Here is a 27937-nt window from a genome sequence, read left to right on the forward strand (position 1 = left end):
TGGGTTTAGAGCTTTTGCTGTATTCTGGCTACTGAGATCCATAGTGCCTTACAAACCCTTCCAAGATGATGCAATCATGCAAAATCCAGAGTAACTTTATGAGGCTGATGTTTATACTTTCCCTGCTTAGACAAGGTCATTTTGCCCCTATTGCACACATGCAATGCTTGTGCCAGAAATTTTTTGCCTATTAATAATCAATATCCACGCAACTGCATACTGCTGACATTAAAAAAAGTTCAGCAGCAGCCTTTTTAGGGTTAAAAAAAAGGAACAGGATTATTATTTAATTGTAGCAGAATTTTAAGCAGGTATATATTTTGAAGCAGGTATATATTTTTATCTTAGCATATCCACTCTTTTCATTTAATGTTGCCAGCAAATCCACTTGCCTTTTGGAACTCATGCTGTGTTCAAGGACCTCAGAGATAATCTCATTTTATCCCCACAAATTATAATCCTATGAGGTAGTGTCTGGTGATGGGTGAAGTGCCTCTATTGTAGAGTGTCTTTTTAAGGAGTGCTACCATCACAACAGCTGATCAGTGGTGAGTTGGCATGGACTTTGAGATGGGATTCAGCCTCAGCCATTAGCTTGCTGGCTCCTGCCCCTCATAGGAAAAGGAATCACCAGGAGAGGATAGGGATAATCAAAGGCTAGTGTTGCCTCTAAAAGCATCTATGAAGTGACTAATGAGGACGGCACTCAGGCATCCTCCACTAGCTGTTAGAGAGGGAGCTGGGAGGAGGAAGAGGAGCAAGATACTGAGAACCCCCCTCCCTCCTAATTTTGGGGTCAGTGAACAACATCAGGAGATGTGCCTTTGATGGAACAGATCAGACAGATTTCCTACATTCAAATCCAAAGAATTAAAGTGCTTTAGTTTTTTTAAAAGGCAGAAGTGATTCCCACCACTTCCTTCTCCTACTGCAGACTCCTACTATGCTGTTCCTGAAGCCCACACAAAAAAGAATTTTAGGAGGTTCTGTTGTCTGCAGTGAGTGGGAAGTAATCGGTGGAAATAACAAGCCCCTTTTACGAGAACTGAAATCTTTGTGTAACTGGATACAGGCCACTGACTTGCCCAAGGCTACTCAGCAAGAAGCTATAATAGATGTAACCAGGAGATGATGCAATGGCATTTTTTAAAAAAATGAAAAGCTTCTGCAGGAGACTGAAATGCAGAGTAGAGGAAGGGGTGATAAAGATACTTCTTAATCCTTTCTTATCAAGTCTCTTCTGCTCAAAACTGTCCTTCAAAGCAGCATTTTCACACATTGCACAATTTCCCCCATTTAACAGAATGCAATTTTGAATGAAATGTTTGCCAGAGCAGAAAAGTCTAGAAGTCTGACTCTGCCACTGCTTCTTCTCCCACTCCCATTCCTGGTTTGCATTTCATCAACTCACTATTACTGCCTCTTGTAGCGGCTTTTAATTTTTTTCGAAAACTTCTGGATGACTATTGTGTGGATCTTCTGAGTTTGGCCATGAGCTGAATAGGAATCCAAACCTGAATGTTCTCAGTTGAGAATGCCATGCTGACTCATACTCATATAGCAATGGCCACATTTAGCATGGAGATAAGGAGGGCCTGTGTTTCTTTCTAGACATCCCAAAGTTCTCAAATATAAATTTAATCTATCAATGGATGGGATCCCTAAGCATACAGATATCCTCAGGATCACAATCAATGGGTGTTATCCACCGAGTCCCTCTATGTATGGAGAACACTCTTCACTTAGAGTTGCAATGATGACACAGTATAAAGAAACAGTGGACACAATCCAATGATCTGCTATGTGCACTAAAGTTTATATATGCACATCCCTGAGTTGTTGCTTACGGTTGTCATTTGAGCACAAGTACATACAACACCTGTGGCTTCTATGCTGCCCTTAATGTTTTAAAATATGTTGCATACCTTAGAATGAAACATAAATGTGGGTGCTGCCTGGGGATTTCACTGTCAAATATGCTCAAATTGTAAAAGTATAAAAATATGATTTACAGCTTCTCCTACAGTTTAGAAATAGCTAACTAAATAGCAGGTTGATGCATTTTAAAAAGTCCCAATTTAATAGACTTTGGAGTAAGTCCCCTGAAATCCATCAGTTTATTTTAAGTACACTGCAAGCAAACAGAACAAACAAACAAACAAAAATTCAAAATAGAAAAAGGGAATTTGGTGCTCAGGATATTGCTGGGGCTGAAGATGAATTGAAAATAGTACCTGCATCCTCTATAACAGGGGAGACCAATGGTAGCTCTCCAGATTTTTTTTGCCTACAACTCCCATCAGCCCCAGCCATTGGCCATACTGGCTGGGGCTGATGGGAGTTGTAGGCAAAAAAACATCTGGAGAGCTACTGTTGGCCACCCCTGCTCTATAAAATCAGATAAGGTATGTATTACCGTATTTTTCGCACCACAAGGCGCTCCGGAGGATAGGACGCACCTTCCTCCTGGGGGGCGATCCGCTGCCTCTGCCTCCGATCCGGCGCTTCCCCCGCGCCTGCCTGCCTGGCTCCATCTTCTTCAGGCAAGCGCTGGGATCACTTCACATGGTCCGACCGCAAAACCAGCGCTTTGCAAGCACCGGCTGTGGAGGGGGCAGCGTGCTTCCTCCTTGCCTGTGTGCCTAGCTTCAGCTGTGATGTTTAAAGCAAGCGCTGGGATGACTCCCTCCCCCCTCCAATCCCAGCACTTGCTTTAAACATCACAGCTGAAGCCAGGCACACAGGCAAGAAGGAAGCACCCGCCCCCTCCGCAAACCCAGCGCTTTGTGAGCGCCAGCTGTGGAGAGGGCAGCCTCCTTGCCTGTGTGCCTGGCTTCAGCTGTGATGTTTAAAGCAAGCGCTGGGATCGGAGGGCGGAGGGAGCGATCCCAGCGCTTGCTTTAAACATCACAGCTGAAGCTAGGCACACAGGCAAGGAGGAAGCACGCTGCCCCCTCCGCAGCCGGCGCTTGCAAAGCGCTGGGTTTGCGGTGGGGCCACATGGAGCGATCCCAGCGCTTGCCTGAAGAAGAGGGAGCCAGGCAGGCAGGCGCGGGGGAAGCGCCGGATCGGAGGAAGAGGCAGCAGATTGCCCCCCCGGAGGTACGTACCTTCGGACCATAAGACGCACACACTTTCCCCCCCACTTTTTTTTGGGGGGGGGGGGGAGTGCGTCTTATGGTCCGAAAAATACGGTACATAGATTTCTAGATTTTTACAAAAGAAAAGGCCAAGATAAAAAACTGAAGTGATTTCCCCAAGTTCAATATAATTGTAGGCCAGCTAGAATGAGAAGGCTGGAATTTTAGCCACTAAAAGCAAACTTTCAACCAGATATAGTATAATATGGTTATATAAAACATCAACGTCAGCCTGTAATACACAATAGTATTTAAGAGTAATTTCTGCAGTATTATTTGCAATTCAAACACATCAGATCAAAGCATATTTCTCACTGTCCTCTTTTTTAGTTTAATATAAAGACAAATTTAGGAACTAGAGATTGTTCCACTGGATCTTTCTTTTAGGGGAAAAAATCAGGGCAGTTTTAGTGACCTTCAGATTCAGCACTCTGATGAAGCCTGGCCATTAACTACTGTAGAATCCAAAATACAAGGAATGTGTGCAGTCAATAGAAGATTAATCTCAACAGAAGCATGACTGAGGGTTCCTCATACTGCTGAAATGGTTTAGAACAGGGGTGTCAAACTCATTTGTTATGAGGGCTGGATCTGATGTAAATGAGACCTTGTCGGGCCAGGTAGCAGAGATATAAACTTTATAAAGGACATAGAAAAACACAAAGATTTTTTTTAAAAAAAATTAAAATTAAAACAGGCTTAAAATATTAGCACTCTTGCAATATTTTGTTTATTTAACAGTCTCTGATAACTGACACCTCTTGCTTTGAATTATTGCATCGAAATCTGGAGACATCTGTGCTGTAGCAATCTTGAGGATGCTGTTCAGGTGTTGTTCAGGTGTGAATCTGTAAGTTGCAAACCTACTTTTGATTTATTGACATTCATTACAGAAATCTCATGGTCAATGATTTGAGCCTAAGACTCGGGGGAAAACATGAAATGTCTAGGCATTGTGAGCTTTTGTACGTAAGTTGCTTCATGTGCTGATCAGTCAATGGAGGAAACAGAGGCTTTGCTCTGTAGCTCCTGCATGACTGAGCAAGTCTGAAAAAGCAAGCAGTGATACAGAAGGAAGCAAGAGAGAGAGAAGGAAACAGATGACAGTGAGTTGCTCATGGACATGTTAAGAGCCCTCCAAGGGCCTGATCCAGCCCTCAGGCTGCACATGTGATACCCCTGGTTTAGGATGTTTCCATTTGATAGTTTGGCACAACCAAGTTGACAGGATGTATTCAGCTGCATGAGTTTAAGCAAGCCTGCCGCAGGATCTGACACCTGCCTTACATTGTGATAGTCACAACATTTCAATTAGTCCATTAGTACACCAAAGAAGTGACACTGACTAGAATAAAATGGGGGACAGTGTTTTCTTAATCCATTTCACACTTACCTTTCTCACATTGTAAAAATCTCGATGCGGATTGCTCTTCAGTTCTTTAAGCTCAGACATTTCATTTAACATCTCATGTAAACCAAACTTAGATTCTAAAAAGTTAAGCCTTCGGTGACAGTATGTTTTCCTGTGGGAAAAGGAACATGACATCATAACTGTGATCATAACACCCAGAATTCATGTAGAGAATTATTTTAATCAGATTATACACCAACAATCTGGAAGTTAATACATTACTTTCATTCACATACATTTGTTGCAAAATATCAGGGGTATAATCTGCTATAGTTGTTGATATCTAAACATAATTTCATTCTGCCATCAGGTAAATACATCATTTTGGAAATTCAGCATTTATCACCTCACATCCTAGAATTTAAATCACATAGCTGCTTGAATGTCAGCAGCCTTGCAGCTACTAAAGTGCAGAATGGCTGAATTTTTAAAAGTTTTATTTAAAAAAAACCACAAAACACCATACGTTGGACCATCTGCAATAAGAGCCAACACATGACTGAGGTCAAGGGTGTAGGTCTGTAGATCAGGATAAGGTAGGCTTCGAGGCTCATCGAGTTCCTTCATTTCCTTGTTATCAAAAACAAAAAGAATGCCACCCTTCATCTTCACAACATAATCCAAGTTCCCTGGGGCATCTTCAAGACTGTAAGGATCTTGCATTTCTTTTGGAGGTGGATGGAAATCTGTAAAATGTCAAAAGACTTTGGACATTATTCAAAATTTAGTATCACTGCTGGTGATAATGGATAGAGTATTCCAACAAAAAACATTGTACTAGTCTGATTAAAATAGTCTACTATGCTAGTGTTATTCTGAACCACTGGACTTTATTTAACTTTTACATTCAATGTGGTTTAATGGCTTTCATTAGCTCCTACTGGAGTGCACCCCAATATATACTGAAGAACTGGGTCTGCCACACCATTCAGCTAAGAGGGGTATGTTCCAACAACACAGCAACCATACCTTTGGATTCTGCTGCCCTTAGGTGAACAGAATGGCAGTATACAGTGCATTTATTCCAGTGGGTTTGAGTGTTCTTAACCATGACCCTGAAGTTGCTTTGAGAGTACATTCTCTATAAGCAACTTTGCATTGTTTAATCTCAACAGTTTCAGAAACCCTTTATGAAATGGAATAAAGTTTGTTATTGAACACATGAAACTGCCTTATACCAAATCAGACCCTTGCTCCATCAAACTGAGTAAACTACTCAGACTGACAGTGGCTCTCCAGGATCTCAGATAGAGGTTTTTCACATCACCTGATGCCAGATCTTTTAACTGAAAATGCTGATAATTGAACCTGGGACCTTCTGCATGACAAGCAGAACCACAGCCCCAAAACACACTTAAAAACCTAGGGTAAACAATAGTAATTCTGTTAGCATTTTTTTTCTGTTCTGCTTTAGACAGCAACTGAACAGAGGATGGGAATCTATCAGCCTTTCTGCTCAAACTTGCACAAGTCTCCTTCTCCCTGAAACTTCCATCCTGCATGGCATTCATCCATGGGGATCCCATCATCCCGTGTAGCCTTTTCAGTGGTTAAAAAAGGCCCTTTCTTCATTTTTAAAATGGAAAAGCTGGTAGGATCTGTGGGGAAATGCCTTGCCTCCTGGAGAGGTGGCAAGCCAACTTTAAAAGGTTGTCTCTGAGCTCAGAGACAAGCAGGAACAGTGGGGGAATTTGACCTCTGGCATTACAGCAGGATCTGGGCTACCTCTTAAGAGATGCTAATAAGAGCTACTTGAAGAGACAATGGGCATCCTTTTCCTCCAGGCAGGGAACAGAGTATTGGGTTAGACCAGCCCCAGAGACCATCTCCAGGAATGAGCTGGAGATTTCCCAGAATGCCTACCAGAAAAGAGGCTTCCTGGGGAGAACAGGAAAAGAAGCCTAAACCTGGGCGGACCAGGTAACAAGAGGTGGAGAGTGATGTAAAGTGGGTGTAGTCAGAGGATTAGTAAAAGTGCTTGCTCTGAAGAGCAAGGGGGCTCTTCTCTCTGGAAGCTGGGACTGGAAGACAACAGACTGCTACTCTCCAGCCAGTAGCCAGCAGCCATATTTGACCATGTGGCTGGGCCTGGCTGGATGCAGGAAGCCAGGAGCAATGAGGTATCATTAGAAGATTGTGTAACTTATTAAGCTTAGATGTGCCTGCTCTGCTTAAACATCTAGCAGGGCAAATTTTTAAACCAGGGACAGAAGAATGCCTTTCAAACCAACTTTTATTTGATCTTCTGGTTGCTGATCGTGTAGTGTATCAGTAAATAATATGCGACCGAGCGCAGGGCGCGAATCTCCCCGCCCATCAACAGCTGTGGCGGGAAGTTCAACGGGTCAGGATTGGCCTGACCAACCCTGTAGGCTGTACCAGGGATTGTATATAAGCGGGACCCGGCCCGCGTGTTCGCTCTCTTGCAACGTGCTCCTAATAAACCATGTTGCCCTACTCTCGTCTCCGCCTCGAGTACGTTACACTGGCGACGAAGGTGGGATTCTAGCCTTATCGGCTACGACGGAGATCTTGGGCAACGAACGACCGGCCACGACCGCCGCCGCCACCATGGCTAACCAGGGCGGAATCACCGGCCACCTCGAGCCCTTCGACCCCGCAAATCCAGAGGGCTGGGAGTCCTACTCGGAACGGGTCGAGTTCTACCTCCGGGCCAACAAGGTTACCGACGCCGGAGCAAAGAGGGATGTTCTCCTGAGCGTATGCGGGCCTGCCACGTTCGAGATCGCAAAGGGTCTCTCGGCGCCCGCCCGCCTGGCGGAGAAATCCTACGAGGAGATCATCAGACTCCTCACGGGCCACTTCTTGCCGCAGCCCTCCCGGGTGGCTCGCAGATTCCTGTTCCACAGGAGGGACCAGGCGGCAGGAGAATCGGCCGCCGACTATCTGGCGGCCCTCCGCAAGATCGCCAGGAACTGCAACTTCTCCCAGCTGGAAGACACCCTGGCCGACAGATTCACGTGGGGCCTCCGCGACGAGAGGCTCCAACAGAAGCTCTTCGCCAAAGAAGAGCTCACCCTCCAGAGCGCCTTCAGCGAAGCGGTGGCGTTCGAGAGGACCTCCAGGACCTTTCCCAAGACCCGGTCAGACGCCGTCCACCACGAGGAGCTGGACCACGACCGCATGGAGGAGAGAGAAGCCTACCAGCTGCGTCGCCCCGCCGGCCCACCCAGCAGAGCGGCCCAACGCCCCCGAGCGGCCGATCGACCACCAGCATCGGAGAGGGTTCCGGCCACCAAGTGCGCCAGCTGCGGCGACTCCCACGATCGGAGAGACTGCCAGTACCGGACCTGGGACTGCCGGAGTTGCGGGAAGACCGGCCACATCGCCAGGGCTTGCCGGGCCAAGCTCAACCGTCGGAGGCCGACCACGCACCACGAGTCAGCGGAGTCCCACTCAGCAGACTCCACGTCCCTACAGGTACTGAACTTGCCCCACGCCACCCCCGATAAAATTAAAGTGGCAGTCCTCATTGAAGGGAACCCCTGCCAAATGGAGGTGGACTCAGGTTCCTCCATTTCCCTCATAGCGGAGGAGACCCTGAGGGAACTGTGCCCCCGGCAGCGGCTGCAACTACGGCCGGCGAACTTCATACTCCGGGACTTTCAGAAGAACCCGGTGCAAATCGCGGGGTGGGCGCGGGTGCAAGTTGAGAGGGGGTCCTTCTACGGGCCGCTGGACATCCTGGTGGTAAAGCGCCAACTTGCCACCCTGCTGGGGCTGGATTGGTTCAAACCCTTGGGGATACGCGTGGAGGGGGTGGGGCAAACCTTAACGCCCAGCGGGTTCGGGGAGATTTGCAAAGAGTTCCCCGAAGTATTCGATGGGTCCCTGGGAAGCCACAAGGGGCCGGCCATCTCCCTGCCCCTAGACCCCACGGTCAGGCCGATCCGGCTCAAGGCAAGGAGGGTCCCGTTCGCTTTAAAGCCAAAAATAGAGGCCGAACTAGACCGCCTCACAGCCCAGGGTGTCCTGGAGCCTGTGGACTATGCCACCTGGGAGACCCCCATCGTAACCCCCATCAAGCCAAACGGGGAGGTGCGGATCTGTGCAGACTATAAATGCACGATAAACAAGGCACTGCAGGATAACCCCTACCCAGTGCCGGTGGTAAACCACGTTCTGGCGGCCCTAGCGGGGTCCAAGATCTTCGGGAAACTGGACCTGGCACAGGCCTACCAACAGCTCCCGGTAGATGCTAAGACGGCGGAAGCCCAAACGATAGTAACGCACAGGGGGGCCTTCCGGGTGAGGAGGCTACAGTTCGGGGTAAGCGTCGCTCCGGGGATCTTCCAGAGTATAATGGACGCTCTCCTTAAAGGGATCCCCGGAGTCCAGCCGTTCTTCGATGACGTTTTAGTCGCCGCCCCGGACCCCGAAGAATTCGGCAACCGCCTAAGAGAGGTGCTCCGCCGGTTCCAGGCTGCGGGGCTAAAAGTCAAGAGGGAGAAGTGCCTGCTGGGGGTTCCGCGGGTGGAGTTCCTGGGGTTCGCCGTGGACGCAGCGGGTATCCACCCCACGGAAGAAAAGACACGGGCCATCGTGCAAGCTCCGGCCCCCACCTGCAAAGCGGAGCTACAAAGCTTCTTGGGGGTCCTTAACTTTTATCACTCATTCCTCCCCCACAAGGCAGCCCTAGCAGAGCCCCTTCACCGCCTACTGGATAAAAAAGCCCCTTGGGTTTGGGGCAAACGACAAGCCGCCGCGTTTCAGGCGGTCAAGGACGTTCTGGTGTCCAACGCGGTGCTCCACCATTTTGACGAGGGCCTCCCCGTCATCTTGGCTTGCGATGCGTCGCCGTATGGGGTGGGAGCAGTCCTGGGGCACCAACTCCCGGACGGGAGGGAGGTGCCGGTAGCGTACTACTCCCGCACACTGACACCGGCAGAGCGCAATTACGCGCAAATAGACAAGGAGGCTCTGGCGATCGTGGCGGGGGTCCGCAAGTTCCATGAGTATCTGTACGGGCGGAGGTTCACCATAGCCACGGACCACAAGCCCCTCTTAGGCCTGCTGGCCCCAGATCGACAAACCCCCCAAATCCTGTCACAGCGCGTGTTGAGGTGGAATCAATTCCTCAACTCCTACACTTACACACTGGTACACCGGGCCGGCAAGGCTATGGGTCACGCTGACGCGCTCAGCCGCTTGCCGCTTCCGGAAACGGGTCCAGACCCCGCCCCCGCACACCAGGTCATGCTGATGGAAAGCCTCCCAGAGCCGCCCCTTCACGCAGCGGAGGTCGCCAAGGCCACCCAGAAACATAAGACACTTGCACGGGTGCTCGACTGGGTGGTGAGGGGGTGGCCAGAGGGGAACATGGGGGAAGATTTCAAACCCTATAAGGTCAGGAGGGAGGAACTAGCGGCACACAAGGGGTGCCTACTATGGGGGAGTAGGGTGGTGATTCCGCCCCCGCTGCAAAGGCGTGTTCTAGAATCCCTCCATGAGACCCACCCCGGCATAGTTCGCATGAAGGCCCTGGCCAGAAGCTACGTCTGGTGGCCGGGAATGGACGGGGAAATAGAGAGTTGGGTCCGCAGGTGCCAGACGTGCCAAGAGTCGCGGCCCGAGCCTCCCAGCGCCCCCGCCACTAGGTGGGAGTCCATCAGGAAACCATGGTCGAGACTCCACCTCGACTTCGCGGGGCCATTCCAGGGGCAGATCTTCATGATAATTGTGGACGCCTACACCAAATGGCTCGAGGTCATCCCCGTAGGGTCCACCTCGTCCGCAGCCGCAATTCGAGCATTACGCAGGGTCTTAAGCACACACGGTATCCCGGACACCATAGTCTCGGACAATGGGACCGCTTTCACGTCCGCAGACTTCCAGGCGTTCCTCCAGCGATACCTTATTAGGCACATAAGGTCGGCCCCCTTCCACCCAGCCACCAACGGCCAGGCAGAGCGGATGGTCCGCACCACCAAGGAAGCCCTGGGCCGTATTGTACAGGGAGACTGGGACCACCGATTAGCAGCATTCCTATTCGACAATAGGATCACCCCCAACCCGGTCACAGGGGTTAGCCCGGCCGAGCTCCTCATGGGGCGAAAGCTCATAACTCGGCTGGACAGACTACACCCTGACCGGGCGTCAGACACCCGAGAGAGCCCCGAGGTCCGGGACGCAGTCAGGGGTTTCTTCGCGGGCGACCCGGTTTACGCCCGAAACTACGCCAGGGGGCCCAATTGGGTGGCGGGCCGAGTGCTACGAGTCACCGGGTCCCGCCATTACGACATATCAACTGAGGGGGGCCAGGTACTACGGCGGCACATAGACCAATTGAGGCGCCGCACGCTACCAGAGGAACTGGCAGACACAGAAGAGGCAAGAGCCGGAGAGGAGCTCATCGGGGACCGACCGGAGGACGCGGCCCCATCACCCCTAACGCCAGCCCAGGTAGCACCGGAACCGCCAGAGCCCGAAGGTGCCGAAGAACCAGTCCGGCCGCCACCGTCCGCACCAGGGTCCCCCGCAGCATCAGATGCGGTGGCGGCGCCTCCCCCACAGGACCTCCCCAGACGGTCCACCAGAGAGCGCCGACCTCCCGCATATCTGCAAGACTATGTTCATTAACCAGGGGGGGAGGGGTGTAGTGTATCAGTAAATAATATGCGACCGAGCGCAGGGCGCGAATCTCCCCGCCCATCAACAGCTGTGGCGGGAAGTTCAACGGGTCAGGATTGGCCTGACCAACCCTGTAGGCTGTACCGGGGATTGTATATAAGCGGGACCCGGCCCGCGTGTTCGCTCTCTTGCAACGTGCTCCTAATAAACCATGTTGCCCTACTCTCGTCTCCGCCTCGAGTACGTTACAGATCGTGTGCTGTGCTAAGATTATGCCTGTAACTTTTCATTTCTTTTTTAAATAAACCTTTTACTATTTTGAAGGCAGGAAGTAAAGCTCTATACCACATAATTCCCCAACCACCTTAGACCACGCTACTGTAAAAGGGGAGTCCCAGGAAGGGGGAAGACATGCAGTTGACAAGGGTGCCAATCCTCCAGAGGTCTCCCAAAGAAGGACTTTGGTCTTTGTGATAACCAAGTGCTGGGTAGCAGAGGACCTAGAGGCCAGGCCTCAAAACTGGAAAGGAGGATTGGGAGTCCTGTTCCTCTCAGTCAGGAACCCCTAAATTGAGCAGGTGGTGGCAGCACACCCTAGTGGCAGGACGAAGAATAGGTCCCTCCAGGAGTTGGCAACCCAAGAGGGAGCTAACGGGACTGGGTCTGAAGGTCGAATCGGGCCGGTTCTGTCACAGGATCCACACCATAGAAGTTAAGCAAGTGAAGCTTTCCTTGGCATGGAGATAGGGAAAAGGGTAGGGAAAAGTTTCACCTACTGGATTTATGGTGCTGAAAACATAGAAGAAAGGCTAGTGGGAAAGTCCCAGCCTTTATCAGTCAACAGGGATGGCAACAGGCCTGGAAACAAATATTTATTTATTAATTAGCTTTCTAGTCTACCCTCCCTTAGGGCAGGTTACAATAGACATCCTATCCCTTTAATAGTAGTTTAATGTGTAGAAATAAGCAGTGAATTTTTTCATGGCAAAAAAAATCACATTAATCCTCTATTAAAGCGACAGGACATTTTTCTCCAATCATGCTGACAACCTTATGCCTAGCTAAAACAGATACTAGGGGAATTCTCTGCAGACGATATTGGATTTGCAGGGTAGCTGTGCAATTACTATGGCTCTGTGGAAATTATTGTCCCTGTTCTACTATATTTTTCTTTGCTGAAAATGTACTGTTGAGTTGCCACCAACTTAGCACAGTGTACTGACTTGGCCTGCGCAGCTATATTGTTTGGACTATAGGGCTGGACTGCTCTTACACTGTAGAAGTATTTACTCAAAGATCAAATTTCAACAAATCCATTACAGTATAAACCACTGTAAGGCCTGAAGAACAAGTATTAACTAAAAGGTCACATTAAGATCAATAACATATATGAGTCATATTTTCCTAGGTACAAGACTATGTCTAGAATACCTGGAAGCACCTCATCTTCAACTTTCCATTTTGTATTCTGCATACTGCATAAATATTGTGATATTGTCCTTGGAAAACGATGGTAAGCAAGGCGACAATATTTCTCTCGAATTAGCAGAGCCTTTGCCAAGCTCTTTGCAGCCTGTTCATAATCATCAACTGTTACCTGAAGACAGAAATTATTTAATTATTGAAAAGTCTGCTAAATGCTACTGTGTAATCTTAGAACTAAGCCTAATTATCAATGCAGTTGTAAATCAGTGTCTAGGCTGTATCACTTCAGACTACATGTGGAGGCTCCTCCATACAAACTAATTTTTGGATGTCAGGAAGGAGGCTAGGCTAAAACTCAATTACCTATATCCCTTCATATACAGTCACATACGCATGCTAGAATGAATCCCCATGAGGCTCCTAAAAAGTTTGTTTTTACTCCTTCCAGAATAATCCCCAGCCAGGTGCATACTAAGCACACTGCAAATTGTCTACTCATTTTCTGGAACTGGAGACTGTGTGCAAACTATCTAATCATCTCATTTCATGTGCACCGGCTACTCATGCTCTAAGCCCAAGTAGTCTGCCTACATAGGAGATGCAGCTGGGTTTCCTTTTTCAAATAATGGCACATGCTGCAGTGTATTCAGCATTTCATGGGCTAGCTACAGGCTAGCAAGAGAGGGATAGGAGAATTTAAAGGGTGCCATTGATCCTTATAATAATTATTTGATCTTTTATGTGTACATTTATTCCAAAGTATGCATTTAATTATGTCATTACTAATCAGTATATAAAGTTAAATTGCCAGTATGGTATTCACATTTTTATGTTTATACTAGTAATAATGCCAGTTGTGTGGAGAAATGCAATGGGTGCTAGAAATTTGTTGTGGGTGAGTGTCATGGCCTTGGGGTTGGGGAGAGAAGGAAAATATAGAGAGAGCAAGGTATGTCAAGAAGGCAGCTGTAACCATCAACCTTTATCTGTTCCTCTGACTTCAGCTTTCCATCTCCTCCCCACTCCCTGCAGCCTCTACCTAGGAAAAGGACCGTCTTTCTCTGCAGTGAGGACCAAAGCAGCTTACATCATTTTCCATCCCCCCTTTTTGTCTGCATAACAACCCTGTGAGGTAGATTAGGCTTAAAGTATGTGGGTGGTCCAAAAGCATCCAGTCAGCTTCCACAGTAGGAACCTGGGTCTGACAGACTCTGCTCTGAAGCGCTGACTGTCACATCACAGTGGCTGTCATGGGGGGGGGGGGGGGGGGGCTGCTGCTGAACAGGAGCAAGCAGTCAGGCCTAGTAAAGTCATGCCAGTCAGATGGCATGAAGCCATGCTGAGGGTGCTGCCAGGCCTAGAGTAGGAAACCTCCAGGTGGAGCCTGAAGATCTCCTGGTATCACAACTGAACTCCAGACAACAGATCTCTCTCCCCATTCTGGCAAATATAACTGTTCTGGAGAGTAGGTCCCCAGCTGAGGCCTCTCCCCTCCCCAAAGTGTGGCTTCCATAGACTCCACCACAAAATCTCCAGGAATTTTCCAAGCTGGAACTGGCAACACTAGTTAGGAGTGGCCCTAATGAGTTCTCCTTCAGAGGTCAAAATAAGCCTTGAAAGGGCCTCCCCACCACCACCTTTTACTGACAGAATCAAGTTGGTTGGCTAGAAACTGAGGGGAAAGCGAAGGCAGTTTCCCTAGTGGCACAATCTTCAACACAGGATGCCATATTCTCTCTCTCTCTCTCTCTCTCTCTCTCTCTCTCTAGGTATCTAGAATAAAACATCGTTATACTGTTGGGAAGGGATGCCATTTTTTTGTCTATGTTTCTCTGGCTGTTTGGTTTCCCAGGGGAGGAGGGAGAGAGGCACCCTCAGCCAATTGTGGGAAGGCTGTCTCTGGCTGTTTCCCTCCTCTACCCTCCCTAAGCCAATCAAGGGAAGGCTTTCTGTGGCAGTTTCCCTCCCCCCTCCATCAGCCAATCAAGGGAAGGCTTTCTTTCTCTCCTCTGCAAAGCAGTGCCTCAGTCCTCAGACAGCAGAATGCAACAGCCTTGAGTGGTGGTTGATGGGCCAATGGTTGATGCACATCCCTCAGCCAATGGGAGACTTGCATTTGGCCATCCCACAGTGCTTTTATTATAGAGAGAATACCAAAGAATGGAGCAGATATTAAACAAACACAGGGATTATACTAATAATCTCACATTGGACATATAGCAGTTAACACTTTTTGTTAAAAAATAAAATTATAATTTCCTTACCCCAGCACAATAATCCCCACTAATTGTAACTCTTTGAAATTCTGGTACATCATACGTTCCTTGGGTGGACTGAAAAGCATGTGGAAGGACTGGAGTAGGAGGAGAGAGAATTGGCGCAGCTGATGGAGGCTTCCATTCCTGAGGTTGAATTTGTAATGACAAGGACTGGGATCGAATCATCTTGAAACTTTTCTTCCTTGGTATCAATAGTAAACAATATTTAAATGAATAGGATAATTATCTAGGGCAACAAAATAAGCTATTCTAGAAACAATCTGGAGAATGATACGTTTTTAAATTTGGTAATGTTAGCTACAAGTCTTTTGTTTCACATATCCAATGCTACTTGCATTAACCATGGAACTTTAATATGCCAAATATTTATCACCCAGAAAATGTGCTTAGGATGGAACAGCTACTGTAAAGTACAAATTTGTAAAACACCAACACTGCCAGACATTATATAAAGTGTTGCCTGAAAACATATCAGCAAAAAGAGCTGGAAAGACCATCTTATCCATCAAAATACATAGAAAAGATGCTGACTTCAATAAACGTTTATGAAAATAGCATCCTAATTTTCACTGTTTAGTGACATTAAAATTATATTAAAAGTCAATTTGTGAATGAAATGCTGTTTTCCCACATTAAAAATGCAAACAATTTGTACAGTTTCACAGCTCGAGACAATGGCACAAGAAGTACAAGCAAATATGGCATGACCTTTTTTTTTTTTTTTTAATGGGAGGCCCGGAAACAACTCCCATAGGTACATCTGTTCCACTCCCATTGAAAGAAGCAGTAGGTGCTTCTGGCTAGGACCAGGATTAAAAGGTCTGCAAAGGTGAGGTGCCCACATGATTTCCTTAGCGGGGAATGGCTGAGCACAATGCCATGTGCTCTCAACTCTACTGAAAGCTGGCAAGGAGCCATATGACGATTCCCTCCCATGCTTATATGTGACAGTACAGATTGGTTGCTAATTTGCTCACTTTTTAACCTCTAAATGTTTTACTTTTATTAATAGGAGTAAGGCCCGTTGTGAAGAAAAATACAACGGGCTCTAGAAAAAGGCTCTGGATGAGCGCCCGCCACCCTTGCTATCTTCCCATCCACCCAAGTGAAGGCAATGACTTCCCCACACACACACACATCTCGGGGAGCTGATCTCTGTCATCTAGAGAGCAACTGTAAATCTGAGTTATCTCCAGTGGTTCCCCAGGAGAAAATGGCATTGTACCTGTCTGAGGTCCTATCCCTCCCCAAATCCCACCCTTTCCAGGAATTTCCTAACTTGGAGTTGGCACCCCTATCTCCTTCCCTTTACCTGCTCCTCTGACTTCAAGTTTCCATCACCAGTTTGGTGCAGTGGTTAAGTGCGCGGACTCTTATCTGAGAGAACCGGGTTTGGTTCCCCACTCCTCCACTTGCAGCTGCAGGAATGGCCTTGGGTTAGCCATAGTTATCGCAGGAGTTGTCCTTGAATGGGCAGCTGCTGTGAGAGCTCTCTCAGCCCTGCCCACTGAGAGGGCTCTCACAGGTGGCTGACTGCCCACCCTCCTAATCCAGGGACTCTTATGCAGCTGCACCTACTATTCAACGGGCAAGGTAGGTGGGGAGGAGGAGGGGGAATCCTCAGAAAGGTTCAGGAACTGTGCTCCTATGAACTCCTGCTGAATCTGAAGCCTGATTATATCTATTGAAAGGCTTGAGGATGAGATCAAATCTAAGAGATGGAAGAGAAATCTGGATTGAGATGACAGATCTACAATGGACCACCATGCTTAAGATTTAAGAATCCCCACTTCCGATATTACTTGATAAGCAGAATTTAAAAATCAGGAATCTGTATTCATGAATGCTTTCTTCATTTGAATTTTCTCTTTGGCTGTAAATAAGGGGATACGTTAGCATGATCAGAATGGAAGAGGAGAGTTTTATATTAATGCTGGTAATAATAGAGCACCAAAGTATGCTATAAAATGTCACAGGGGGAGGGGAGCCACTTACTGGTTTCATTTCCAGGGAAACTTTATGGTAAAATAGTTCTTTGCCTGTTATTGGTATCTATATACAATCCCCACAGATGCCATTCCCTCTGAGATGTGCTCCAGCAATCAACTATAAAAGTTACTTTAAAGTACTGCCAAATACTCATTGCACAAACCTTTTAGCCGTCTCCAAAGACTGCTGTTCTGCCAACTCCTTCTGCAGTTCCCTTTCTTTCGCCTCTTGTTGCCCAATAGGACAGTCTTCAGGCACACTGAATAATGATAAGGCATCTTTGCTGTCTTCTTCTCGAAGAACTTTGGCAAAAACCTTTTCAGCTAGAAGTCGCACTGACTCATCAGCTTCGGAAATGTTTAGCTTCGGAAATTGTCTGGGCATCTCTGGTAAAAAAATATACAGAGAATGATAGCTAAATATTACAGGCACTAATTATAATATTAAGGTTACCACTTTTGTTAATCACAAAGGAGTTAAATTCTTCTACAGTTTACAGGGTCGGGGATCCCGGTCATAATTGGGCAGGGAAGGTATGATGGTGGGCATAGGCTACGAAGACAAGGAAGGAGCCAGAGATATGGAAATGCTCGGACTCCCTCTAACCTATGCCCCATCCCGAGGCATGTTGATTGTGGGGCTAAGATGAATTACTCCTTCACTGGTGTTGATTAATGCCAGGTCCATTAATAAGACCGCTATGCTGCGAGATTTCATCGTGGAATAGCAAGTGGACCTGGCATGTGTGACGGAGACCTGGGTACAGGAGGGTGAAACTGTCGCCTTGGACCAGCTTACCCCGCCCGGGTTTGCCATCCTCCACCAGTCTCAGACAAGCGGGCGGGGGGGGGGGGAGTTGCTGTGCTCATCCAAGACTCCTTTTCTTTCAGGGCGCTCCCTGACCCCAACATCGCTGGCACAGAGTGTATTGGTCTGGTGTGGGAAGCTGAGGAGAGTGTGGCAATCTGGGTGGTTTACAGACTGCCTAGCGCACCACTGGAGAGCCTGCCTGCCCTGCTGGACGCGGCATCCAACTGGGCATTGGACTTCCCCAGACTTTTAGTTCTGGGGGATTTCAATGTCCATGTTGATGACGCCGTGCCCATGCAGGCTCAGGCAAGCAATCAAAAAGATAGGGAATTGGATATTGGTTCTGAGGCCTTTGCAACATATTTCGCTGGTAAAATATTGACCCTCCACCAGGACCTCCCAGCCATAATAAAAGTACACAAACTGGAAGCCCCTTGGCCGTCGCATGGTCCAATATTGGACCACTTCAATCGACTCGCACTGGAGGATGTAGACAGGATTCTGGCTGCAGTGAAGCCTACTACCTGTCCCCTGGACCCCGGTCCATCCTGGTGTGTGAAGGCCTGCCAGGATGATATCAGGGCTTCTCTGGGTTATATTGCTAACCTGTCCCTGTCCCAGAGAAATTAAAGGAGGGGGTAATTCAGCCGCTTTTGAAGAAACCATCACTGGACCCTATGGCAGGGTTTCCCAAACTCCTCCCCCCTCCGGCCCGGCTATTTTGACACTTCTCCTTCGCGGCCCACTAAAATTTGGGGGTAGAGCCAGGAGACTTTGGGGGTGGAGCCAGGAGACAGGAAATGATGTACAAACATGCTTAAAACTCCTGCAATATTTTGTTTAGGAAAGGTAGGAGAATAGGGGGATTTTGCAATGCAATTTTAAAAATAAAAATCAAGAAAGCGCACAAGGATCACAGGGGAAGAAGACAGTGGAAAAGAATGACAGAAGGGGGAGGGAGGGAGGGAGGGAGGGAGGGAGGGAGGGAGAAGGAAGGAAGGAAGGAAGGAAGGAAGGAAGGAAGGAAGGAAGGAAGGAAGGAAGGAAGGAAGGAAGGAAGGAAGGAAGGAAGGAAGGAAGGAAGGAAGGAAGGAAGGAAGGAAGGAAGGAAGGCAGGCGGAGAAAAGACTGCCTGACACAGAGAGAGAGAGAGAGAGAGAGAGAAGGAAGGAGGATGGGGAAAAGAGAGAGAGAGAGAGATTCATCTTCCATGAATCTGTCTAATCTCCTTTTAAAGCTATCACAACAGCCTCTGGCAACAAATTCCACATTTTAATCACTTATTGTATAAATGTTTCCTTTTGTCCATCGTGAATCTACGGATCATCAACATCATTAAAAGCCCTCACATTCTAGTACTTTGGGGGAGAGGAAAAGGTTCTCTTTGTCAACTTTCTCTTTACACTTTGCATAATTTTGTAAACCTCTATCCTTGGTTGACTTTCTTCTAAATGGAAAGGTTCCAGACTCCTCAGTCTTTCCTGATAGGGATCATGTTATCACGTTCATCACCTTACACCTACCAATATTAAACTTAATTTGCCACATTGTTGCCCACTCACTCAATGTGTGGAGATTAGGGATGGGTATGGTACTCAAAAATGGTGGTTCGTTTCATTTCAGGGTTCATTAGTTGCCCAATTCAGTGGTTTGGTTTCTGGTTGGTTATTTCCCAAACAATTTGTGGTTCATTTGGTTTGAGAGAGCTAGAAAGTGTCAGTACGCCACAATGTGCCCGGTGTGATGGTATCTCCTGGAACTGACATTACACTGGGCACGTTGCTAGGGGGGACACTATCACGTTATAGAGCATCCCTTCAGTAATGTGCCCAGTGCAATAATGTCACTTCCGGGAGCCAGGTACACCAAAGCAAACGAGGAAGATCCCCCACCGATAATGACAAACTGCCCAAAAAAACAAACTGATTTATTTTGCAAGTCGTGCATACCCAAACCAATTCTAAATGACCCATAATTGGCTATTTTAGGCACAAATCATGATTTGTGCTTCAGTTCATGCCCATCTCTAGTGGAGATCCTCCTGGAGCTTTCAAGGCCATCCTTGGTTTTCACCATCCTCAATAATTTTGTGTCATCTGCAAGCCTGGTCACCACACTACTTAACATCTAGTTCACTTCTGAACAAATTAAAACAGTATCAGACCCAATACCCCAACGCAAGGACCCCAATGCTTACTTCCTTCCATTGGGAGAACTGTCCATTTAGTTCTACTCTTTGTTCCCTATCATTTAACAAAATTTTAATCCATAAGAGAACTTATCCTCTTATACCATGACTGCTAAGTTTACTCAGTTCCCTAAGAACTCTCGAGTGTATGCCATCAGGATATGGAGGCTTACTGATTTTTAATTTCCCCAACAGGTCTAGAACTACATCTCTCTTCACCTCAATTTCACTCTCTTCTTCAGACTCCATCCCTGAAAATAGAAGCTATGGCATGGGTATGTGCCGCATACTTTCCACAGTGAACACAGAAGAAAAAAAAATTCATTGAGCTTCTCTGCCATCTCCCCATCTTCCTTTAGTAATCCCTTTATACATTGGTCATCCAAATGCCCAATTGCTTTTCTGGATGGCTTTCTGTTCCAGATATATTTAAATAAATGTTTATTATTTGTCTTGATGTTTTTAGCAACTTGTTTCTCAAATTTTTGCATGCCTAATTATCAACTTACATTTATTTTGTCAGAGTCTGTGGTCCCTTCTGTTCAATTCAAGGGGAAAGACCTTCACTTTTTAAAAGAAGTCTCTTTATTTTGTATAGCTTCCTTGAATTGCACTATTAACCATGCAGGCATTCTTTTACATTCAGCAGTGTCTTTGCTAACCTGGGGAAATGCATTCTATCCAGGCTTCAATTAGTGTGATTTTAAATAGCTTCCAACTTCATCTGGGGATTTCACTCCCTTACGTTTCCCTTTAGCTACCTTTTCACTATTTTTGTAAAGTCTCCTCTTTTGAAATTAAAAGTTGCAGTTTTGGGCTTTAAGAGTATCATTCCATTGACAAAAATGCTGACGGTAACAGCATAATGGTCACTGATCCCAACTGCTGCAACAACTTCTACATATCTGAACAGGTCCTCAACCCCACACAGAACCAAGTTGAAGATCGCCACACCTTTCATTGGTTCTGTGACCAACTGTTCCAGTGTGCAGTATTTATGACAACTAGGAATCTCATTTCTACAGCATGGTTCAAGCACGTTTACCCAGTCAATGTGAGGTTAGTTCAAGTCTCCCAGTATAATATCATCTGCTTTAGTCACATCCTTTATTTCCTTCTCTATCTCAAGATCAGACTCATGGGTTTGATCAGGTGAGTGATAGTACATCCCCACTTTTTAATTACCCTTAGGGCTCAGTACATCCACCCATATTCCTTCTGTTGAGGAGTTCATTCCCCTAATGTTTTCTAACTTATTTTATTATGTTTTCTCTGATGTACAATGCAACATCTCCCACAATCTGTCCTTCCCTGTGTTCCCTACAGAGCTTATAACCAGGAATGACTCTATCCCATAGATTTTCCCTATTTCACCATGTTTCTAAGATACCAACTACCACTAAATTGCCATTTTGTACCAAGCAATCCAGCTCCCCCATATTGGCTTGAAGACTTCTAACACTGGCACACAGACAAATATCAAGTGTTTCCTTCTCCAGGAACCCTTGGCTCCTTCAGTCCACCCAGAGCAACTGGGAGAAACAAATCACTGCAAGGAGACAGGATATCAATAAAGCTATTTTGAACCAAAGAAACAGACCATTAAAATCTTAACAAGAATACCTCAACAGATATAGAAAGCAAAACAATGGCCCACAGACTTGAAATGCTCAACCTACATTCCAATTCTAAAAAAAGGAGAGGTCAAAGACTGCAGCAAATTTCAGACCATCACATTAATTTCTCATGCAAGTAAAGTGATGTTTTACTGTTACCATTTATGGAATGAGAAATGCCAGATGTTCAAGTTGTATTCAAAAAAAGAAGCACTAGAACTAATATTGCAAATTTATGGAGGTTACTGGAGCATAAAAGAGAATTTCAGAAGAAAATCTGGTAGTGTTTTACAGATTACAGAAAAGCTTTTGACTGTGTGACTCATGAAAAGCTATGACTGGTTTAAAAAGAAATGGATGAGCCATAACATCTGATTGCTCTGATGCGCAACCTTTAAACGGTGAAGGTAGTCCCCTGTGCAAGCACCAGTGGTTTTTGACTCTGGGGTGACATTGCTTTCACAACATTTTCACAGCAGACTTTTGTGTTGCTAGCATCCAATTTCAACTTAATTCATGCCATAATACTCCCCATTACTACGTACAGGCATGAAAGTTTAACAAAGAAGAAAACTGACAAGGTTGTTGATTCGTTCAGAATGAGGTATTGCAGAAGAGTTTTGCAGATACTGTGAACCACGAAAAAGCTAAAAGGCAGCAGGAAAAGATGAAGACAACACGAGATGGATTGACTCAATCAAGGAAGCCACAGCCCTCAGTTTACAAGACCTGAGCAAGGCTGTTAATGATAGGATGTTTTGGAGGTCCTTAATTCATAGGGTTGCCATAAGTCAAAAGCTACTTGATGGCACCTTACACTTACACATTAGACAAACAACTCTCAAATCCATTATTCTCCTCTTCTCCATTTTATCCTTACAAAAGCCCTATAAATAGGTCAGGCTGAATGTGTATGATATGCCCAAGGTCACCTGGTGATCTTTCATGGCAGAGTAGAGATTTGAACCTGGATCTCCAGATTCTAGTCCACCTTTCTAACTACTACAACACAATGGTTCTCAGTGTAATAAAGAAACCCTGCTACACAGAAACAAAGCAGCTCATTGCCCTATCTTGCTGGAGGACAAAAGAGTTGGGGGAAGGAATGGCACTTATTGTGCATAGCACAAACTACATACTAAAAAACAATTACATACATTATTTTTCATAACATATTCATTGCAATCACTGCAGATATTAAAATATCCTTCCATCATTACAGCATTGATCTTTCTTTTTAAGATCTATTATTATTAATCACTCCACTAATTCACATTATCATTTTGAACCAAAGCTACCTAGGTATAATCTAGCAGCATTCAGTCATAGGTCTGTAACAAATTTCAAATTCCTTCTGAGTATCAATGAAACCAAATCAACCTAATAATATTCCTGCAAGCACAACACAGCCTTTCAGTTGTTGATATATGAGCTTGTTGTGATATGGGAAACAATCTATTAATATCTGCTGGCTTTGTAAGCTGTTTGAGACTGACTTGCAGATTCAGCCTGAAAACAATGGAAAACATTAAAGGTAAATATATTTTGGATATTATTAATGCATGCAGTGACAAGATACTTTAACTTCCACATTTTGCCTATTGCCTTATTGTGGACACTGTAGGATCTATTTCCCATCCTTTTCCTTGAGTTGGAGGCTCTCTAGCAAAGTTTCCAATCAGCTTTTCTGTCAAGTAGTGATGTATTACTGTAACCCACAGTCTCTAACAGCTTCACAGACTTTTTAAATATTTTGTTGTGCCTGTTGGCAATACTAAAAATATATATAATAAAAAGAAAGTTATCAAGATTGTTTTCACTATCCATGGCTCTTCTCATCACCCAGTGTTGCTGAGCCTCACCTGCCTTAGATGAAATGGTTCCTATTAAAATTTATCGATATATCACTGCATTGAAAGCTCAGTGAACACTAATTGTCACACTAGAATAGTATGCATTCACTGCTGAGATTGTCCACTTAGGGCTGGAGATATCATTGCATTTTTATTCCTGGTGTGCTCATAACCAAATTAGTAATCCAGAGGCTGCAGTTTTCCAGTCCAAAACTGAAAAAGTGGTTTTGAAAGAAAGGACGCAATGTAGCTTAGTAAAGCAAGCAAGAGATAGTGCAATAGGCTTGAATTAAACAATGCATTCTCCCTACTGTTTCTGGAAGGTTTTCCCCCAAAGGTAAAGTAGCAGGGATGGTATGAAGTTTTGGTTCGGGCTTCTCGTTAACTAGATCACTTGTCCTCAGCCAAACTGATCAGGGTAGGTGGATCCCTCCCCCCACCCCTTGTCGGGATGTTGGTACAAACGGCCAATTATTGATGAAGAGGCAAGAGAGGGCTTGAATATTTCATGAGTACATGCCATAAAAGCGTCCCCAGCAGAGTGAGCGCAGAGGGCGTGAAGCTGAGAGAAATTGGGAACGTGTCTGCAGTCAAGCAACTGAAGAGGAGAAACGGGCTACTCCAGACTGAGCTGTTCGGCAAAGGCTAACCTGCAGCCCCGGAATCAGCTCAGGGCCCGAAGCTAGAAGGAAGCAGTGAAGACTTACCAAGCGCCCCCGGGGTAATCATGCTGCAGTTTGCAGAACCAGCCTGCAGCTCTGCAATGAGCCCTCGCACGCGCCTGCCCGGGAAGAAAGCAGCATGGGGGAGGAGCCGTCGTGACCAGAAGCTGCCGCATTCCCCGGCGCTCCGCAGCTCCTGCGCCAGCTGGACCGGTTAGCCCGTCAAGGCCAGGCAGGCACCCCCCACACACACACCTCAGGGCAATATTACCCTCTTCTCCTTGGGCTTCCAGGGTAATATCTCCCCCACAGGGAGAAGAAGGGTGTGGAGGGAACGGGGCTTGACCTGCTGGGCAGGAATGTTTTGTTCCCCGATCCCTGCTTCTTCGGGCATAGCCGCGTCCAATTGGCAGCGCGCCACCATCTCTCCTGTGACGCGCGCGCGCTCGCGTGCGTCTGCCGGGCCGGAAGGGGTTAAGCAAACGGCAACAACTTACTCTTCGCTCCTACTCCAGTAGCCCCCCGCCCGGATTCCTTTACATGCAACTTCTCGTTAATACACCTGTTAGCATTAGCTGAATCCGAGCGCAGCACTGAAACGCCAGAGTCCAGGCTATACAAAACTCGGTAAACTTTGCAATGCGCAGTGGGGAAGCGGTAGAGAGAAGTGGAGAGGCGCCGTTTCTCACTCACCTTCGGGTTTCCTTGGGCCGCTCTCTTTTGGGGAGACGTTGCTCAGGGAAATAAGCGAGAGGGATTCTTCTCCCGAGGAAGTCGCTCTGTCTACTGTAAGCACAATGCTGGCAGCGCCTCCTCGGGTCTTTGGGAGAACGGAAAACTCTCCAGAAAGAACGGTTCGGGTTACAGAGAAGTCTCAGTCCCCCTGGTGGGAAGAAAAGAGAGCCACCGGCGCTGGCACGCCTTGCAGGAAATCTTCTTGGCAACGAGCGGTTGTCTAACCAGAGCGAAGCCGGAGGGAGGGGTACCTCGGGAGAAGCAACTCCTCTGTAAGAGGAAAGTCCTTGGATAACCAAGGCTGAGCTCAGAGCGGGGAAAGTGCTCCTCATGCTTCAATTATACGTGGGCGCGAATCACTTTTCCCGGGTTGCAACTGCCAGTCCCCAGGGAAGTGAACTTGTGCTCAGAATGTGACCATCGAGCGCTGTAGGGAGGAAGGAACCTTATCACCCAACTGCGACAGGCTTTTAGTTCATACAAAACTAATTTTCTGCCAGGAAGGAGGTTGATTTGATCACATCCATGGGATTTGATCACATCCATGTAATGACAGAATATACTTGACTGGTTAAAGCAGGAGAGGCCAAACTTGCTTAATACGAAAGCCACCTAGAATAAACGTTTGAGAGCTGCAATATATAAACAATTACACACCTTTATTAAAACTCTTAATGCTTTTTTTCAAAGAAAGATAAAATACAAACATGACCATGCTAGAAGGAGACATCTTTAAAAAACAAAAGCGGAATAACAGTCACCATGAGACCAGCATAGGGAAAGGTTAGGGAATTATTTTTTTGGCACAAGTGGGAGAATGAAACATACATGTACCATATAAATCACTGGCCACTGTTTACATCATTATGCATCTCTCTTTGCCTTGACACCAAGGTTAGTAAATACAGCTCCAACAAGAGCTAAGAAACTAAGGTGGAACCCTGTGCTGGCCTCTTTAATTTGTCCCTCCTTCCAGTTGCTCCTGGTTCTTCTGCTCTCTTCCTCTGCTCTAGGTCTCCAGGTGATCTCTGTGGTGGTGAAGAGCTTACAAGCCTGCCTGTTTCCCCCTCCTTCCCTGTTGCACACATGGTGGAAATAGTCACCTACCTATGGGTCAGTGCTCAGAGGCTGACTGAGATCCCAATGCTAAGCACATTTACTTGTGAGTAAGCCTGCATTCAGTTCCTACTTGACTTCAGGGAGCTGCACTGTCAGTGCTGGCCCTAGGCAGGCTTCCTGCTCGCCACCACCACCACCCCCTGCAGCGCTGCAACGCAGCGCTGCACTCTGTCACTGCCCCCCGCTGCTCCCCTCCCCAAACAGAGCACACCGCACCAAGGCTCAGCCCTACCAACTCAGCTGTACAGCTTAGCATCTGATCCGCCTTTGAAGAGCGCGCTGGAGGAGGCTTCTCCTCCCCTCCTTTCCAGAACAAGAAGGGAGGGGGGAGTGAAGCCTCAAGCACGCTCTTCAAAGATGGAACAGATGACGGCCACGTTGAAGCCGCTAGGGCCAAGCTGCAGCGCGCTCCAATCACATGGTGGGGGCGGAGCACAAAGGAAGGGGGGGTGGGGAGGAGGGAGGCAGGCAAACTAGGCATTTGTAATGGGCACCGGTGGGGGGGGGGGAGCCCAACATTAGTCAAGGACTGGCTTACAATTACTGAGCACAATCATAGCTTTTAAGCAGGGCCAGATCTAGGGGGGCAGAGGGGGGTGCCTGCCCCCAGCACCATCAAGGGGGGGGTGCCAAATTGGCCACCCCACCCTCTGAATGCACAGACCCAGGGAGGAGAAAGTCAGGGCATCCCAGTGTGTTTGCACTGTCCATGGAGCTGAGGAGGGCGCAAACGCTGCCCCCCCCACTTTCTGCTCTCCTGGGCTTCTCTCTCGGCTCTCCAAGGACTCCCTAGTGGCGCTCGGGGCGCAGGCAGGGCACAGGCCTGCTCTGGGCAGCAGCAGCAGGGGCTCAGTTCATTTAATGATGCTTTAATAAGAACTAATGGCTGAGAAATTGTGTCCTGACAGAAAGGATACTTTGAATTATATTTTGTTTTTAATTATATTTTAATCAGAGCTAGGAGAGGGTAACAGTAGAAGGGAAGGACAGGAGTATGTATGAAATGAAGAGCAGCAAGCGGGGTATGATACGAAGCAGCAGATCTGCTGTCTTGAAGTAGTGTCTCTTTGGACTGTATTTACACTCAAGGTATATACAATCACCTGAAATTTCTCAGTGCTAAGAGAAGTGGTGAGAGTTTGATAACATACAATGGCCAGATTCCAGAGAATCACACAAATCACATGCCCAAGGAGGAGGATATTTCTTGAACAGAGGTTCTTAGCAGTTGTATGTCAAGCTGCATTTGAAACTGAGGTAACTTTCAAAAGGAATTTATGATATGGGGAAAGGGTCTGGTAATTAAAGAAAAAGGTTTTTTAAAATCCTAGTAGCATGCCCAAATGCTCAGATGAATTGCATTTAAATAATCTATTTAGATCTAAATCAGAGGTCCCCAGTGTGGTGCCCGTGGTTGTCATGATGCCCACCAACATCTTTTCTGACTCCTGATAAATGTTTTAGGAAGTGTATGGGGCTGGGTGGGACATTTGCCCAGCAAGCAGGCCTGTAGCTATGGTGGGGCCCACAGGGTCCCAGCCCCACCACTTCATCATCAAGGCCTGGATTCCAACCCCCCACTTACCACCCCCTACTTCTGCTGCAGCTGAGAGAAGAGGGGGAAGGGGGCATCGGACATTCCTGCCACAGTCCAGTGGCTATCGTGAGTGCTCAAGCTGAAGGGGGAAGGGTGTGCAGTCTCCATCTCATTTCTCTCCCCCCTCCCGCCAATGCTTTCCTTGGGCCCAAGGTTTTACACAGCCTGCTGTTATTTTCCCCACCCTCCATCCAAGTTCTCTCCCTTCCTGGATGCCAGCCCTGTTTGTAACCACGGAACTGACACCATAGGGCCCAAAGAGGTGAGGCACCACCATCATGAGGGCAGTGGGGCCACAGTGGTTTGAACTTGGGCATACCGAATTGGGTCTCACTGTGATGGGAACCAGAGAGGTTCTTCCCCTCGGACTCCCTCCCTGCCTCCAGTTATGGTTGGCCGAGGCCACCTCCCTGCCTTCCAGAGCCAAGAGTATGGCCAAAGCCATCAAGCCAGACAGCCTCCTGGCCCCCCTAAACAAAAAATCCTGGCCGTGCGCCCCACCAAACTTGAAATTCCAACTAC

The 27937-nt window shown here is 47.2% G+C and overlaps 1 protein-coding gene across 2 annotated transcripts in view; it reads right to left on the reverse strand.

The window, feature by feature from the left end:
- AMPD3 (adenosine monophosphate deaminase 3) overlaps window positions 1-24763 on the reverse strand; it is a 97000-nt gene extending 72237 nt beyond the window's left edge. Inside the window, exons 1-6 of one of the 2 annotated variants that reach the window (XM_060262150.1) lie at window positions 24658-24763; window positions 16999-17221; window positions 14832-15027; window positions 12574-12739; window positions 5018-5237; window positions 4534-4663 (exon numbers count right to left, since the gene is read on the reverse strand). In XM_060262150.1, the coding sequence (XP_060118133.1) occupies window positions 4534-4663; window positions 5018-5237; window positions 12574-12739; window positions 14832-15027; window positions 16999-17219 (933 nt within the window). In that variant the 5' untranslated portion in view covers window positions 17220-17221; window positions 24658-24763. Of the gene's footprint in view, window positions 1-4533; window positions 4664-5017; window positions 5238-12573; window positions 12740-14831; window positions 15028-16998; window positions 17222-24009; window positions 24189-24657 lie in introns of those variants that run through there. The other variant, XM_060262149.1, reaches the window with a different exon arrangement.
- Window positions 24764-27937: the final 3174 nt, after the last annotated feature.

The sequence above is a fragment of the Heteronotia binoei genome, chromosome 21, assembly GCF_032191835.1.
Source record: "Heteronotia binoei isolate CCM8104 ecotype False Entrance Well chromosome 21, APGP_CSIRO_Hbin_v1, whole genome shotgun sequence".
In the NCBI taxonomy this organism is placed as follows: Eukaryota; Metazoa; Chordata; class Lepidosauria; order Squamata; family Gekkonidae; genus Heteronotia; species Heteronotia binoei.